The 17,240-nt window shown below is 43.1% G+C and overlaps 1 protein-coding gene across 5 annotated transcripts in view; it reads left to right on the forward strand.

The window, feature by feature from the left end:
• The window catches only part of RPS6KA1 (ribosomal protein S6 kinase A1), a 98,112-nt gene that overhangs the window by 41,151 nt on the left and 39,721 nt on the right, over nt 1–17,240 (forward strand). Inside the window, exon 1 of one of the 5 annotated variants that reach the window (XM_020806896.3) lies at nt 9,370–9,531. The exons of 3 other annotated variants lie outside the window; for them this stretch is intronic. In XM_020806896.3, coding sequence (XP_020662555.3) covers nt 9,502–9,531 — 30 coding nt within the window. In that variant the 5' untranslated portion in view covers nt 9,370–9,501. Of the gene's footprint in view, nt 1–9,369; nt 9,532–10,479; nt 10,496–17,240 lie in introns of those variants that run through there. One more of the 5 variants, XM_078380030.1, reaches the window with a different exon arrangement.

The following is a 17,240-nucleotide window of genomic DNA, read 5'->3' on the forward strand; positions in this document are numbered from 1 at the left end:
ATGGACTGGAATCATGGTTAATGAGGGAAGGATTAATCCTACACTAAAGTCCTAAAGAAAATCTCCCCACCTTCTCTGTTTGGTTCTTCTTCTGTCCTCTTCACCTCTTGTGGCATGATTTCTTCAAGCCATCAGTTTGCAAATTATTTTCTGTGTAACTTGGAGGCTTCTCAGAGGATTTGCAATAGTTCCTCAATGGAAACATTACTCTGCAATGAGCAAATTTCCTGAAATGTGGCCTGTTTTATCTCTGTTGATCTGTGCTTGCAAAGCATAAAACATGCTTGGTTCATTGAGATTACCTTGAGACCTTTTTTTAAGTTGTATGATTTAAGGCATTTTCTCCCATTTTTTCTTAGTTTGTTGGCTTATCACAGAGAGAGAGAGAGAGAGAGAGAGATGCATATGGAATGTGTTTGCAGAAGGTTGGACATTTGAAAATGATATATTGTGTACTTGGGCTGTGCCAGATATTCCGTTTGTGTGTGAGCATGAGCAATTCATTTGTCAGATGAAAATAGTGAGTTTTCAATTGAGTGGCAAAGTTACTTTTTGGGTAGACATTTCAGAACTCCAGAAAGTTACAATTGTGTATTTCAGATCCCTGCTGACGGGGAATTATGAGAGTTCTTAAGGCAAATTAACTGCGCCATGCTGTGGTGGTCCTCTTAGATAATCATTTTAGAACGGCAAAGCTGGAAGGGATCCTATGGGGCTCATCGAGTCCAGCCCTTGTCAAAGAGGCATAGTGGGGAATTGAACTTCCCACCTTTGGCTTTGCAATCAGATGCCTAACTCACTGAGCAGAATAACACTCACATACAAGCAGTAAACAGTTGTTTACTCTGTCAAGTAAACAAACAAACACACACACATATACTGTCTCTTCATGCTTTACATTCTTCATTGCAAAGACTGATAAGATTTTTGCAGTGAAAGATGCATTGTATGTTGGCTCTTGTCTTTTTGGAATAAGGGTTTTGTGAAAGAGTGTTGCTGCAGCAATTGCATGAAGTCTAGTGGCATGCCCTGGTCAACCCCATTTGAAGTATCCTCTCCTAGGTTTCTTTATAGTTTCCTTGCTTGTGGCATCTCATGTACTGATGGTCAGATTTCTGACTGAGCATATGCAACGGCTGTAGCTATGTATGAATGTTAGTTTTTTCCATGCAGAATTTTGACTTGGAATACAGCAAGCCGCAGAGAGGCAAACATAGGGAACCAATGTCACAGCTGAAGTAACTGAGACCAGCCGCCCCCCTCTGTGCATGCATGCATGATTTTCAGAAAAAAGCCACACTCTATACCAGTACTTGTCAACCCTGAGCAGGAGGAGGAGGTTGCAAAAATATGGAAGCAGACAAACGCACAGCTGTGACTGTCTCGTAGCAAAGGTGCATAGGCTCTGTTCTCGACATGCCATAATTGCAAGCCGTCCCTGAGAGTAAAAATCAGGTGAAAACTCAATAGCAGATCCCAGTATACAGTGAAAGATCAAAAGTGGTCTCCTGGCAGCAGCACCGACATACAAATATTTAATTTTTAAAATGAGTAGTCAAGTGTATGTTTCGGCTGAAAATAGGTCCCAGGTTGAAAGACGGAAGGCTACCCTTTTAGAAGGAAGTATATTCTGTGGATTTTGTGAACTTAGAATAATTTGTCTTGTCTTGTTGAAACTTGATGGTAGGTTCAGCAGGGTTGCGACGGAACAGCTTGAAAAATTGTCAGATTATATCATGCCATTCTTTGCATGTTACATTTGTTTAAAATATTTTCATGCCACCCTTCATTGAGAGACTGCATGTAAACAGTCAGAGTACTCATATAAGGGGCCTATTGGGTGGATATGGCTGCTCCCAGGCTGTGGAACTCCTTTTATTACAGTGGGGTCTTGACTTGAGAACTTAATCCGTATTGGAAGGCAGTTCTCAAGTCCAAAAGTTCTCAGGTCAAATCTACATTTCCCATAGGAATGCATTGAAAACCATTTGATCCGTATCTGCTCTTTTCCGTCCATAGAAATTAATGGGAAGCTGCTATTCCGCCTTCAACCACTAGAGGGGGATATTTTGTTTCTTTTTTTCTTAGGTCAAGAAAGGTTCAGGGAAGGCAGGGAAAATACAGTCCAGGCCAGGGGTTTTAAACTCAATTTACCTGGGGGCCGCTAGAGGCAGAGTCTGGGTGAGGCTGGGCCGCATCAGATTTTCCGCCAAGTGGAGCAACAGCCCGAGGAAGCTGCCCAGGAGTTTCCTTAGCCGACAGACAGGTGGGCTGGCTGGCAGGCTACAGTTCTGGATGGAGGGTGCAAGAGGTGCTGTCTTGGGAGAGAGCCGGCGAGCGAGGCAAGGCTTTTTTTTAACTCTTGACATCAGAGGATGTGTGGGCGCTTTGGGGGGCAGGCAAGGCGAGGGCCACAAACTATCATCTGGGGGGCCGCAAATGGCCCCCGGGCCGCATGTTTGAGACCCCTGGTTCCAGGCAGTACAGTGGACCCTTGACTTACAGAATTAATCCGTATTGGAACGGTGGCTGCAGGTCAAAAAGTCTGTAGGACAAGTCTCCATTGAGCTACAGTGCATTGAAAACCGATTAATCCCATAACAGGCCGTTTTTGTTCCATTTTGGGTTTTTTTCTGTAAGTCAAATCTAAGTCTGCAAGTCAAACCTAAATTTTGCGGCCAGAGAAGTCTGTAACTCAAAAAGTCTGTAAGTCAAACCGTCTGTAAGTCAAGGGTCCACAGTATTTTTTATGGAGAAGGTCCTGAGTTCCATTTCTGGCATCTCTAGGCAGAATCGGAATGAAAGATGATATCTTGAATGACTACCGATAGTGTATAAAATATGGGCATAGTGGGACCAACCATCTGTCTGGATATAAAATGGTTCTCTATGTTAAAATTCTCTGGTCCCTGAAGAATAAAAATGTTTTTACTGTTGCCAAAAAGAAAGTAATGTTGGTAAGCAGGTAAGTCTCCCTCCAGAGGGCATTCTGCCATTGAGTCACTATGAAAAGCCTTCTCCTTTGTTATTTGTTTGTTTGTTTGTTTGTTTGTTTGTTTGTTTGTTTGTTTGTTTAACTTACATGCCGCCCACACTACCCAAAGGTCTCTGGGTGGCTTACAACATTTAAAATACAATAAAAAGACAAAATAATTAAAATGCAATTAAAATATATACTCTAAAAATTGCCATCGGACCCACAGCTGATATTATTTCAATTAAAAGCCTTCTGGAACAGGAAGGTTTTGACCTGGTGCCGAAATGACATCAGCATCGGCGCCAGATGAATCTCAGTCGGGAGGGCATTGCATAGTCTGAGGGCAGCTGCCGAAAAGGCCCTTTGTCTACAAGCCGTCCCTCTTACCTCCTTGAGGGACGTCTCTTTCAAAAGGGCCCCCTGGTTAGATCTTAACTGCCGGGTAGACTCATATGGAAGGAGACGGTCCTTCAGGTATCCAGGGTCCAAGCTGTTTAGGGTTTTATATGTCAAAACAAGCACTTTGAATTGGGCCCGGGCAGCAACTGGTAACCAATGTAAATTAAACAGAATCGGCTTGATGTGTCCCTTAGTGGCCCCACCACTCACCAGCCGCAGAGCTTGATTCTGGACCAGTTGCAGTCGCTGGGCCGTCTTCAAAGGCAGCCCCACGTAGAGCGCATTGCAGAAATCTATGCGAGATGTTACCAGTGCGTGTGTAACTGTCATGAGACTCCGCTCGTCCAGGTAGGGCCGTAGCTGGTATAATTTCCGCAGCTGAAGGAAGGCGCCTCTGGCCACCGAGTCCACCTGGGCTTCCAGTGTTATACTGGGGTCCAGGAGCACCCCCAAGCTCTTATGGTGCTTCCCTTGGTCAAGGAGGGCACTGAGGAAAGACCCTCTGCAGGTGTCCTCAGAGTTTGGGCAGGACAGTGTGGGAGAAAAGGATCTTTCAGTGCAAAACCACCTGGAGGCCCAAATGGATGTGTGTGGGTGGGAAAATGAAAGAGAGGGAGAATGGGTTGGGGGGAGAGAAGTGCAGGAACACTTCTTACATACAGTTTTCAGAGTGTGGCCAGAAGTTCACTTCTAGCACATTACGTAGTGACAGCTGGTTTTTAGACGAAGTTTATCGCACCAGTAGCTTCCTGTTCATGAAATGGTGATCCCTGCTTTTTGCACTAGTTGTCACCAATCCTATTTTAGTCACCTAGTATGCAGGATATAGAGGGACTGTCCAAATTGATACAGGAGACTGCCTGATCAGCATTGTTCTCTCTGCGCGTTTGGAGCCCTGCTGGGAACCGTCCTTATGTTTCCTCTGCAACTGCAGAGGCTGATGCCAAGGGCCAAGCTGGAGGCATGCCAGGGTTCCCATCAGGGCGCCAAACATGCAAAGGGAACAATAACAATCAGGTGAATTTGATGCATTTGCTCCACTGTGGTCTAAACATTCTTTCTCCATGGGAGTGATATTTTATTGTGAGGTGAACTGATCATTAAGAATGACCAGAGGAATCCTGTGTCAATCCCCTGGTTCCTATTCTACCAGAGAGCCAAATCTGGAGTCAGAATGTGAGACAACCAATCATCTGGGCCAGACACTGATATCTTAATACGTATAGACATTTGGTCTGTTTCTTGGGTATTTAAAGAAGAATCCATCTAAATAGTCCACAAAGCTGAGTCAATGTTTGTTTGTTTCTGTAATTAATGTATACCCTGCCTTTCCTCTATAGAACGAGACTCAAGGAGGCTAACAATGATAAAACCAGATGGTTGAGCACAATTAAAATATAAAACAAAAATACAAAGTTAAAGACATATGAGTAAAGGAACTGTACTTATCCAATTAAAGGATTTTTCACAGTGAGTTCTTTCTCTTTGCTTGCTTATAGAAAGACAGTGGAGAAGGGCTGAACTAGTCTCTCATGGCAGATAATTTTACAGCAAGAGAGCAATAGAGAGAATTTGGTAGCAGAAACTCTGAGGCTGTGGAAATTATGTCAGATGGTGATAGACTAGCAGAGGCCGGGGCAGAAGACCTGAAATACATACGTAAATGGATCCATGTGTGCATTATGTCCCAAGTTGGAAACAACTTACAGAGCATTCAAAATAATTGAGATACTTAAGCAGTTGTTTTATCAGTTGCACCCCCAGTGCGTTTCTGTGGTCAAACAGGGAATCGAACCCAGGTTTCTTAAGTTCTAGTCTATCCATTGGGTACCAGAAATGTCTCCAAAGACCTAAGTAAATTGTAGGACAGAGGTGGAGAACCTGTAGGTTGCTGATGTTCTGGGTTGGACCCTTAACTCCTATGAGCCTCAGCCAGCATGGCTTATAATCAGAAATAAAGTTATCCAATAATGTTTCCCATTCCTTCTTAACTGTATTGCCCCCCAAAATTCTTGCTACAAAAGTACTGGCTTGTTAAAATTGAAGCATGGTTGAGTAGGGGGACCCATCTTTTCTAGCTGATTTTCCTAGTCCATCAGGACTCATACTAATGTACACCCACAGTATACTTGACAGACAGTTGATTGTATCACGAAGATGACACCAATTTAGAAATGTTCCAGTTGTGGTGATGTAATGCCCCTTACATACACAGTGTCCTTTTGCTGTTGCAGTCATCAAGGGAGAATGAGTAATGTTAGCCCAAGATGTTCTAAAGCCATCAAAATCCTTTGTATTCAAGACTGGCCAGGTCATTTTGACACCTGAAGCAAAAAATCCCAGATGTATCTCTTAAGAATAAATAAATGACTATTTTTCTTTCTTTTCATGATGCAAAAAGCAATCATCCAAACCAGCAGCCTGAGAAGATTGTAGAAGCCTAGCTACTTTTGGTTCACGTTGGTCAGTTTGGCTTCAAATCATCCTACTTTTGCTTTAAGGAACATTGGATTCATATAGTCTATAGGAGCCTAACCCTTGGTAATTCTCACAACAAATCTGTGAAATACGTTAGGTTAAAACGTAGTAACCAGGCCAGGGCGAACAAGTAAATATGATGACAGACCTGAAGGATAAGGGCAGGATCTCTCCAGTTCTGGCATTTGAGAGCTACAGTTCCATTTCCACATTAAAGTAGTAGCTCAGGAGAAACTCCTGCTCATGCTGTAAAGCAGCGGTTCCCAACTTTGGGTAAACTGGGCATCCCTGGACCGCAACTCCCAAAAGCCCTGGCCAACACAGCTGGTGGTGAAGGCTTCTTTCTGGGAGTTGCAGTCCAAGAACACTTGTATTATCTAAAGCTGGGAAGCACTGTTATAAAGGATTCTTAGTTTCCTTCTAGAGCAACTGGACCCTCCATTTATTTCAGACTAGAACAATTTCCCAGCCATCAGTCCATTGTTAGCCGAGATATCTAGGAGTTGTAGTCCCTCTGAAGAACGTGAGGTTGCCTGGCCCCTGAGGAATGAGGCGTTACAACAAAACAAAACAAAAACCAAAGTATTGTGGCACCTTTGAGATTAGCAGGGTTTGTTTGTTTGTTTGTTTTTTGTGCTGCGTCTCAAGAAGAGGATTGTACCCACAAAAGCTCACATTGGACCAAATCAGTTATAGTCTCAAAGACCTAGCAATTTTGTGTTTATTTTGTTTTTGTTTTATTCCGAGGAAGATGCTATTGTCAAGTCAGATGATTTGCCTATCTAGTCTGGTGTTGTCAATTGACTCTTGGTCAGAAGTAGTTTTCTTAGACTTCAAGCAGCGAAAGGCCTCTCTGATCACCTGCTTCCTAGTCCTTCCAGCAGAAGATATCTGGGGTTGAATCTGGGATTTCTTCATGCAAAGCAGTTGCTTGGTCACTGAGCCAAAGTCCAATAGATCTTCCTTGTAGCCCATATGTATGAACCAAGTACTGTACATTTTACAATTTTTGTTGTTGTTTAGTCGTTAAGTCATGTCCGATTCTTCGTGACCCCATGGACCAGAGCACGCCAGGCCCTCCTGTCTTCCACTGCCTCCCAGAGTTGGGTCAAAGTCATGTTGGTTGCTTCAGTGACCCTGTCCAGCCATCTCGTCCTCTGTCATCCCCTTCTCCTCTTGCCTTCACACTTTCCCAACATCAGGGTCTTTTCCAGGGAGTCTTCTCTTCTCTTCTCATGAGATGGCCAAAGGTTTGGAGCCTCAGCTTCAGGATCTGTCCTTCCAGTGACAAACTACAGTACACCCTACATTTCCCCATGGATTCACATTACAGGCCAAGATCAACAGGCTGGACAAACTTTCTTTTTTTAAGGGGAACATGTCTGTTAGTGCTTCTGTTCCCCTTTGAGAGATACCCAACAAGCTTTTGGGGAACTGCAAGGTTCCCTAGAATGCAGTTTGAAAATTGCTACATTTACCAACCAGGCTGTGGGTGGTTCTCAAGAAATTGAATGACCAATAGCTGAAAAAGTTCTCCACTTTCTTATTCTTTTCCAAATAGAAAGTACCTTTTGGCTTAGTTATGCTCAAGGCATAGCTACAGAACTGTTGTGTTGCTAAGGTTGGTAAGGCTGGTAGCTACCTTATTTCAATTTATCAGCCAAAACACTAACTGGCCATTGAAAATTATCTCTAGATTTGGAACTGACAAAAAGCCTGAATTGCCAGCATTTGTGTCCCTTCAGTACCCATTTGGCTTCCTTTTCCTTTCTGTCCATATTGATGGAATAGATTCAGAATACAGTATACATATTTCCAGCTCATACCAACAAAAGTCACTTGCTAAAACAGAATGTTGCTTTGAAATTCTATTTAACATGCTCCTTAAGTGTAGTGTTTCTGCATATCAGCCTTCCACAACATGGCACTCTCTGTGTGCGAGATAACAACTCCCATCCTTTCCAATTGAGCATCTAAGCTGTTTAGAAATGATGGGAGTCAGATTCTAAATACATTGTGGAGGACTACAGCATATGTAGTTCAAAAACTTGGCAAATTGATTGAAAATCAGTCAAGATAGTTCTAATCATTTTGTATATTTCTTTGATGGCTTTCACTTGGGCTGGTGACCCAAGGAGCCTAGTATTTTCTATCAGTAGGGACTGTCACTGTCCAAATTCCTGTACAGTTTGCCTTAGATCCCTAAAGGCTAGAGCACGGATTTGAATCTGGAATTTGCTACGTACATAACAGGTCATACATTTGAAGCCTTCAAACAAAGCTATGTACAGTCGTATCAGAGTTCTATCATCTCTGCCCTGTCTGAATGAAGCCATGTCTACTGGGACCTTTAGACATACTCACAGTCAGAGTGTACTCTTGCAGCGCCCTGAGGGGAGATTCCGATTTTTGATTATGAAGTAGCAAGCCTATAACACTTCCTCATACTCCTCCTCCGCCTTCACATTTTAAATGGATTGCAAACCTATGAACACAATAGGAAGTCTGCCACCTAGTGAGTGAGTATGGAACTTCAGGCTTCAAACACTCATTTACGTGATTTAAAATCAATGAATGTGTTTCAAAAGTAAAACAACACTGTGGTGCCCACCTCTAGAATACAGCAAACATGCCACCATTCGGGTATCTACCTTCTGTCATCTAAGAACCAAGCTCTTGCTGACAGAGATAATGCATTTTCTTTTATTATTAAAAAAATAAAAGAGTTCAGGGGCTGTTTTCGACTTTCCAGGACCCACACCAGGATTCTCACCTGGACATCAAGATTTCCCCCTCCTCATTTCAACAACTGTCAGCCAAACATTTAGGCCAGAAGGGCAGCATTGAACCCCCTTTTTCCTCCAGCAACTGATACTTGGAGATGTGCTGCCTTCTGTGCTCTTGTGTCAGTTCTGTTTAGTTATCTTGGCTGGTTTCAACTGATGGATCTATTTTTTTGTATGTGATTTCCCCCCCTCAGGCTAGTAGCTTTTAATGCCCTTTAAAAATAGTTTTAAAATGCAGTCCCTGCATCTTGGGCACTGCCTGAGGTTAGACATTTGGACTTCAAAAAAGGGGGAGTAGGAGAGGCAGTTTCTCTCTCTTCCCTCTTTAAAATTTGTTTTGTTTTGATGTGAACTTCAGACCAGATACTGTAGAAAATACCATAGCAAATTCAAGTGGTCCTGCTGAAAAATAAAAGGAAGGCATGAGAACACTCAAAGCAATAAAATCTTTTAAAAGAAAAAAAACTCCACAGAGAGGATGACAAACCTTCCACAATAGTTGAAAGAGGACTGAGCATGCCTTGTAGTCTTGGCAAAGTCTTTTTTAATGCTAAAACGGAGCCTCAAGCCCCACTCCGTAGACAGGACTAGGAAAAGCATTTTTGAGTGGACCCTGTCAGGATCCCACCCAAGTCCAGTTCTTTTAGCTACCTATCTGATTCAACTGCTGGCTGTGTGCTGGAAATGCTCTTTGTGGTTTATGTGTGGGGAAATTACACAGTTTCCTCTGTGCTGAAACATCCAGAATATGCCCAAGTGACATAGAACTGCTGCTGTTTGGGGCAATCCTGTCATTTTGTCCATGCTTGGGAGGAAGCGACTGGCAGGCAATGGGAGAACAGCTCTTCGGCAGCTGTAGAGATGATGATGAGGCTTCTCTTTCGCACCAAGGCAAGTGCAGCGCTCCATTGTCACTGATGTGGCTTAGCTCAGCCACAGCGGGCTCCAGACCTTCTTTTGTGCAAGGGCCTCACCCGTTAGGCCTCTTGGACTGCAGGCCGGTTGGGGGGTGTGGGCCCTGTGCGCGCGGGGGGGGGTCACAGGTGGGCATGTCATGCTCACAGGTGGGTGTGTTGCACACATGCGCACAAGCGTGACACGCCCACCTAGAAGCGCGGCACACCCACCCACGAGCGTAACACGCTCGCCATGTGTTTGTGCGGGGTGCCGGAGATCCGTGTCCGTGGCCCAGTTCAAGGAAGCCCACGGACCGGCACCAGGCCACAGACTAGGGGTTGGGGACCCCTGGTATAGGATGTGAACCTAAGGACAGTGAACCAAGGCATTGAGGATCCGTTTCTAGCAGAGCTTAGCAAAGTGGCATTTTTAGACTGCAACTTCCAGACTTTCCTAGCTGGTGTAGACCTGTCCCTTCTGCCTGAGCAATCTTGGGAGTTGTAGTCCAAAAAAGTATTTTGTCCAAAATCTGGCTCCCTGTCAGCATTGTTGCCAGTCTGTGCAGAGCACCTGAGAAAGAAAGCGAAGGAAGTATGAGACATGCTTCTTAGACTCACCAGGTGGGCAAGGTTGTAGAAAGTTCCCTTAAGTGCTTGCCCTTCTAGAGCAGTGTCGCCAGCTCTGACTGGCAGTGGCTGTCCCAAGTTTTCTGCCAAGAGGAGACTTTCCCCACTGCTTGCTACCTGATGGTTTTTAAGGTGAGGAAACAAAGCTGGGACTTATAAAGTGAAGCATGTGCTGCGCCATTGAACGTCGCACGGACCAAGAAATGTTAGTGTTTCTTTTTGTCCAGAAATGGACCATGTAGATCAACATCTCTGATCAGAATTTTGTTACCTATTTATTGCATTTATTTCTCTCCTCTTTTTGCCCTCTAGGACTCGCAGCGCGATTTACAGTAAGCAATTAAAATCAAACTTAAACTTTGCGTAAATAGTAGGTCAGCATATTCCTTAGAAGTAGATATAAAACAAACCCTGCAAGCCAAGGTTCTTGCCATAGAAATTGGAAGGTCTTTGGACGGGAGGCGCATATGGCCTTGATTTTAGCATAACTAGAAGGGCCAAGGAGCCGGCACATGCATGTGAGTGGATGAAAGAGAGAGATTGCGTACAAAGATTGTGAGGCCTTGTAGCCAGAGGGGGGGACAGGTACCCGATTCCTCTTCCCAAACCTAAGACCTTTTCAGTGGTGCACCTTGATTTCAAAGCACCCTTTCTTTATCTGCTTGATGCCAAGCTTGATTTCTCTTTGCTGCAAGTTAAAGATATTTACCTGTTGTTCCGGGGTTTTATCAGCTTCTAGGTCAGCTTTATCTGTTGCTGTTTTTAATCATTCAGTTTTAAAATAATTGTTCCTTTAAGTCATTTCTGTGTATTTTTAGTGTGTAGTTTTAGGAGCCTTGAGGATAGTTTTTTAACGGGACCAATAAACAGGGTTTTTAGCAAAGCAGGGTAAATCCATGCCTGCTTTGCATTTCTGAAGCATTAGTAATTTCACATCACTTACCATTAGTAGTTTCAGGATGCCATGCCTTGTTGCATTGATCTGTTTTGAAGGGTCTGTGGCTGGTTCATGCTTTATGCTTTTTTCTGCATTTCCTGTATCTTTGTGTGCAAAGGCCAAGCTCAAGGCTTTTAAAAGACTTTTTTTTAAAAACCACAGTGCACATTTTTAACATCTGCACAGAGAGCTCAAGAAGAGTCAAAGGGCAGGAAGGAGGTGGGGGGGGAGAGAAATGAAGCCTTCCCCCCCCATCTTGGTTTGGCAAGTAGCAGCTTTGAGCCATCTTTAGTTTTGCCTGGTTAGACCTTCACAAAGCTGCCCCTCCCATGCGGAAAGAAGAAAGCAAACTTGTCCATCCTGCACCCAGAAGGAGGGGAGATGCCACATGCCCCAGCCTAGCATCCTCTGGATACAGCCAGGTCTACCCCACTATTCTGAATTTGCATCAGAAACTTGGAACCTGGTGAAAGCGGCCATCTTAACTTTCCACAGTGACCCAGACTAAAGCTAAGGTTGTGGCAGTGTGAAGGATTAAAAGCGCATCTCAAAGCCCTTGCTTCCAGCGTTGATTCAGAGAGCTAGAGAAATGCAAAAAGAGGCAATACCTTTATAGACTACTTAAAAATCATCATACAACACACAAGCTTTTGTGAATAAAAACACCACTTCATCAGGTTTGTACCAGCATGAAGAACTTAAAAGATGGATTGTAAGTTATTCTTAGATGTAAGTCAAGAACTATATAGTTGCAATTTTATGGTTGCAACTGAGGCACCTGTGGATTGAGTGGAACAACCCAGTTCTCGAAAGAAAGACATGCAGGCCATGCATGCGCGTGCACACAGACATCTCCATTCGACTTCTTTTTGAAATGGACACATTGCTGCTTAGCCAGGGAAGAGAAAATCTCAATCCTCCATCCGAGAATTGGGATGATAAACTCACTAGGTTTAGCAAATTGGGATCTGATTAAAACCAAAATGATATGACCTAATAGTTGTAGTCTTGCTCTGCTGATGTTGAGAATCTGTGTGTCCTTTTGTTGGTACAGGGCGGTTGTGACTATTTCTTGGTTATCTCATAAATTCTTTGAAATGAAGAGTTGCCGTGTGGTCCAAACAAAATAAAATACAAATGCAAACGTAGGTGATACCTTTACAGACCATTAAAAATGCTCATGTGTTGTATGATGACTTTTTTAGTGTTCTATAAAGGTATGGCCTATTTTTGCATTTGTATTTTGTTTGGACCACATGGCTACCCTTCATTTCAAGAGAGTTAGGGAAGTTATTTTGAAGGATGCCAAAGGGCACGTGTCAGAAGTCTTCCAGAAGCTGCCTAGTGACACTGCTTGCTGCTGCCATGCCTGGATGCTCATGTCTAGGCATGGGCCTCTGTGGGGTTACAGTGGTTGCAGTGGTGAGCCTGGAGAAACCTGGCTCTCCATCAGATTTTGGGAAAGTTGCCTTTTAGGCTACAGCTTCCAGTTTCTAGGAGATTCGGAACTATAGCCCCTGGAATTCTGAAAGATTCTGCCAGTTGAAGTCCCCAAAAAAACAACATTTGAATTCACATCCGGGGAGCTTGCCTGGTCGCAGTGAGTGAGTTGCAACTTCTCAGCATTGCTTTGAGAACAACTCTGAGTTAGTTTGTTAGTTTCCCATGCCATCTCTCTCCCCCTAGGGAAGCGGCTTAAGGTCAACTGAAAGTGGAGCTCAACCAGGGATGATATTAACAGTAATGATGATCCAAAATGGCACTTCTGGTTCTTCCTCACCAAATCCTTCCTTGCAGATAGATCGAGTTGAGAGCGCGTAACTGGGTGGATGCCATGCAGTTGACAGTCACAGACAAGTGGAGTTTTGAACCCAAGTCTCTCTACGCTAAATCTGTCACTTCTCTGACCTCACTAGCTGTTGGAGTACAGCCATGTGACCCACTTCTCTTTCATTCTGGAAGTTAATTGCGCTACAATTTTGGCATTCAGTTCCTGTGAAAATATTGCAGTTTGGTACTACAGAATGCTGTACCAAAAATTATAATGTGTATATCTTTCTCTTTAGTCACTTTTTTTGCATATTTTTGTTCACTAAAGAGGGAGCCTGTCATTCCCCAAATCGCCTCCACCATCTCCAATAACTTTAACATGCATTTTGTAATTTGTTGCTCATTGTAGTTCCCCCTCCAAAATAGACTAATTGTACCATTTAAACAACCTTCTAAAGAAGCTAGTTCCTCTTCATCTTAGATAAAAATGAACATCCTGTTTTCAAAATCACCTAAAAGATATAGAAGGGGAAACAAGGGTGTGTTTCCCATTTTTGTTTTATTTTTTCCTTACTGGGGAGAGATGTACTTATATCTCTTGGAAGCTCCAATTCAAACCCATCGGTCGGCACTTAAACATAAGGGGCCATGCAGAGAACACATGAACATTTTTTGCTAGCACCATTGTCCTAGTGTGACTTAATGGTAATATTTTATAAGGATTAATAAGAAATTATGGTATGTAACACAAAGAAATGGAGGCCTTGGATTACCCAATTTAAAGTTATATTACATAGCAAATCAACTCAGACATATTTGAGATATTATTAAAGGTAATAAAAATTTAATTTGAATAGAAATGCATTGTAAGGAAGAAAGAATTGAAAGTATATTGTTTAAAGAAAAGATTGGAGAAAAGATCAAAAATATTAATAACCCTTTCCTTTAAATTAAAACATGTTAGAAAGCTGGAAAAAGTTTAGGGGTGTATTGAGTCCACCAACTTCTCCTTTATCCCAGGTTGTGAACTTAAAGAACTTCCCAGAAAATCTTTAAAATAATTTAAAAGATATATTAAAAGATAAAGGTATAAATAGGATAAAAGACTGGATGGAGAAGTTGAAAGATAAAGGAAATATAAAAGAGATTTTGGGAGGAGAGATTTCATGGTTTAACGTGCTCCAGATAGAACGCTGGACAAGGGAATGGAAAACTAATGGATAAGTAGAAAAATGACAAAATTGAAGAGATTATCAAAAAGAAAGATTGAAAGATTGGTTGGGGGCGATGGGGATTGTAGTTCAAACACCTGGAAGATACCAAGTTGGAAAAGACTGAGCCAGAGAGAAGCTTTGTGCTACTTTTGTGCTAAAGTGTGCTTTTTTTGTTTGTTTGTTTTTGCTTGCTTCAGTTTTTGGCTAAAGAAGGCATCTTGAGGTCCAAAACTCTCTTCATATGTGTGATGAGAAGTGAGAGATAATGCTCAGATATTACCTGCTTCCTCCTTTAGTCTTGAGGGGCCATTTGGGGTTTGTATTCGGAGAAGACCAACCAAGTTGCCCAGGAAATGGTCCTTTTGTTGTGTTTCCTTCTGCCAGCTGAGCTGCAGCAGCTCTGCAGAGAAGCGGAAGCAGAAGCTGGTTTTGTTTAACAAGTGACTCTTTCACGTTGCTTAAAGAGCCTGGCTAACAGGAGGCTTGTGGTCTGAGCTGCATTTGATTTGTTTCCTCAACCAAAGGATGTTTTTTTAGAAAAGACAGCTTGTCCCATAAAATGAGCTTGTGCCTTTGGATTCTCTGTCTTCTTAAATCTTTCAGAGGTGGGTCTGAAGGCTATGATAGGTGCAGGAGGGGGGCTTGGTGTTAAGACCAATCACTGGATTGGACCAAAAGCATGTATAGCTCTGTCTTACTGTTCACATAGTGGCCAATTTGGCGCCTTTGGGAAGCACAATAGGAGCACAACAGGGTTGGGAGAAAGAGCAAATTTGAAAATTAAAAACCAAGTTGCTTTTATATCTTTTAGCATTTGTGCAGCTAAAACAGTTTATCTTTTTTTTTTTAATCAGGTAACCTCTCTGGTACGTGATGGGAATGCTATAGAAATAATATATGTTGACCGCAGCAAACGTTTTGACAAAGTGTCTATAGTATTCTAATTAGCAAGCTAACTAGGTGTGGCATGGATAGAACTGTCAGGTATACAACCATAGAATCGTAGAATAATGAAGATGGAAGGGACTGGTCCAACCCACTGCTCAATGCAGGTAGATACACCATTTGTTGCAGAATTGGATCCAGAAAGTGCTTATCAATGGCTGCTTCTCAAAATGGAAGAGGTAACAAGCAGGTACCACAAGTTTTAGTCCTGGGCCTGGAGCTCTTCAACATTTTTATTAATGATTTGGATGAAAAAGAGCACAGAAAGCTGATTAAATTTGGGGATGTGACAAAATTGCATAGAATAGCTGATACTGTGGAAGACAGAAACAAAATTCAAAGCAACCTCGATAGGCTCTAAGGTGGGGCTAAACACAACAAAATAAAGGGTAGCTTGGATTAACACAAAGGTCTGCACCTAGGAAAAAGAAACCAAATACTGTACACAGATTGAAGATACTTGGCTCAGCAATACTACATCTTAGAATTGTAGTAGATCAGAGACCAAATAGGAGCCAATGTTCCCTCTGATTTTTCAGCCCTGCCGGGTGGAATTCTGCCCCTTGTGCACATGACTTAACCCTGGCCCTGCGCACCTCCACACACACCCCCACACACGCAGGGCTCCATTGTGATCGGAAAAAAGGAGTTGAAAAACAATTGCTGTGAGTGTGCAGAGGAGGAGCCCTGCGTGCAGGGGGCAGAGTCACGCATGTGCAGGCGTTCAGCTTAGGGAGAATCTTGATATGAACCAAAGGCAAATGCTATTGTAGGATGCAGTAATGGAAGGGTAGTCTCCAAATCGTGTGAAGTGTTTCTGTTTTCCCTTAAGAATAACTGTTCATCTTGTTAAATATGGATTGTCTGGGTAGATAGGTATCCTGTATATCAGTGGTCTCCAACCTTGGGCCTCCAGATGTTCTTGGACTTCAAATCCCAGAAATCCTGACCAGCAGAGGTGGTGGTAAGTCTTCTGGGAGTTGTAGTCCAAGAACATCTGGAGGCCCAAGGTTGGGGACCACTGCTGTATATGTTCTGTGTTTGTGTGGGTGTTGGTGTTGTTACGCTTCATCTACAGAATTGTGTTTTGTTCTGGACTCCGCACTTGAAGAAGGATGCCAACAAATTGGAACAAATTCAGAGGAGGGCAACAAGGATGGATGACGGGCTGGAAACGAAGCCCTAGGAGGAAAGACTGAAAGAATTGGGCATGTTTAGCCTTGAGAAAAGAAGACTGAGGGGAGATACGATAGCACTCTTCAAATACCGCATTTTTCCATGTATAAAACGACACTTTTTAACTTAAATAATTAGACAAAAAATTGAGGGTCGTTTTATACACGGAAGGCAGCCGCTTTTTCTGCCTTTTGCGAAGCCACGGGGCTTAGCACAAAGGAAGGGAAGGCTCCCTTTGGGTAAAGCAGCTGTGAAAGGGCTGCACGATTGCCCTTTCACGGCTGCTTCAGGATCAAAGGGATGCGATCCTGCCCGCTTCCTAAGCCACGTGGAGTTTAGGAAGTGGGTAATGCAGCCATGAAAGGGGGCGGCATGATCGCACCCCTTTGATCCTGAAACAGCCATGAAAGGGCTTCAGGATCAAAGAGGTGCAATCATGCAAATTTTCTAATTTGGGGGTTAGAAAAGGGGGGTATCATCTTATACATTGGGTCGTCTTATAAACAGAAAAATACGGTACTTGAAAGGTTGTAATTCAGAGGAGGGGCAGGATCTGTCCTCAATCATTCCAGAGTGCAGGACGCATAATAATTGTCTCAAAATACAAGGTCTCTGTAAAAAAAAACCTCTTGATATGACTGCTATTTGACCTTTTTAACTAGAGATGTCAGGGGCTGACGCTAGAGCAGTCAGACAGTCCCATAACTACACTTGTGGCCACTCATTCATGCAAGAGTTAAAACGAGAGCAGCCATTTGAGTATGTGGGATTAATTTTTGATGCTAGTGCTTGCTATGTAACGGGAACCAAATACTTAAGAGAAAATGACGACTTCTAGAAGGGATTTCTTCCTCCTGAGATTTTAATACCTTTTAGTGTGGGATCCTGCAAAGAATTCCTAACTCACCTACCAGAGAGTTTAGCATAACACAAGTGGTGACAAGCAGGATTGTGACAGATTAAGGGTTGTCCTTGTCTTCCCCACCCACCCTGTGCTGACTTCTAACTTTCAGGCACCTGCAGGCGAGCAATAAG

The sequence above is a fragment of the Pogona vitticeps genome, chromosome 9, assembly GCF_051106095.1.
Source record: "Pogona vitticeps strain Pit_001003342236 chromosome 9, PviZW2.1, whole genome shotgun sequence".
In the NCBI taxonomy this organism is placed as follows: domain Eukaryota; kingdom Metazoa; phylum Chordata; class Lepidosauria; order Squamata; family Agamidae; genus Pogona; species Pogona vitticeps.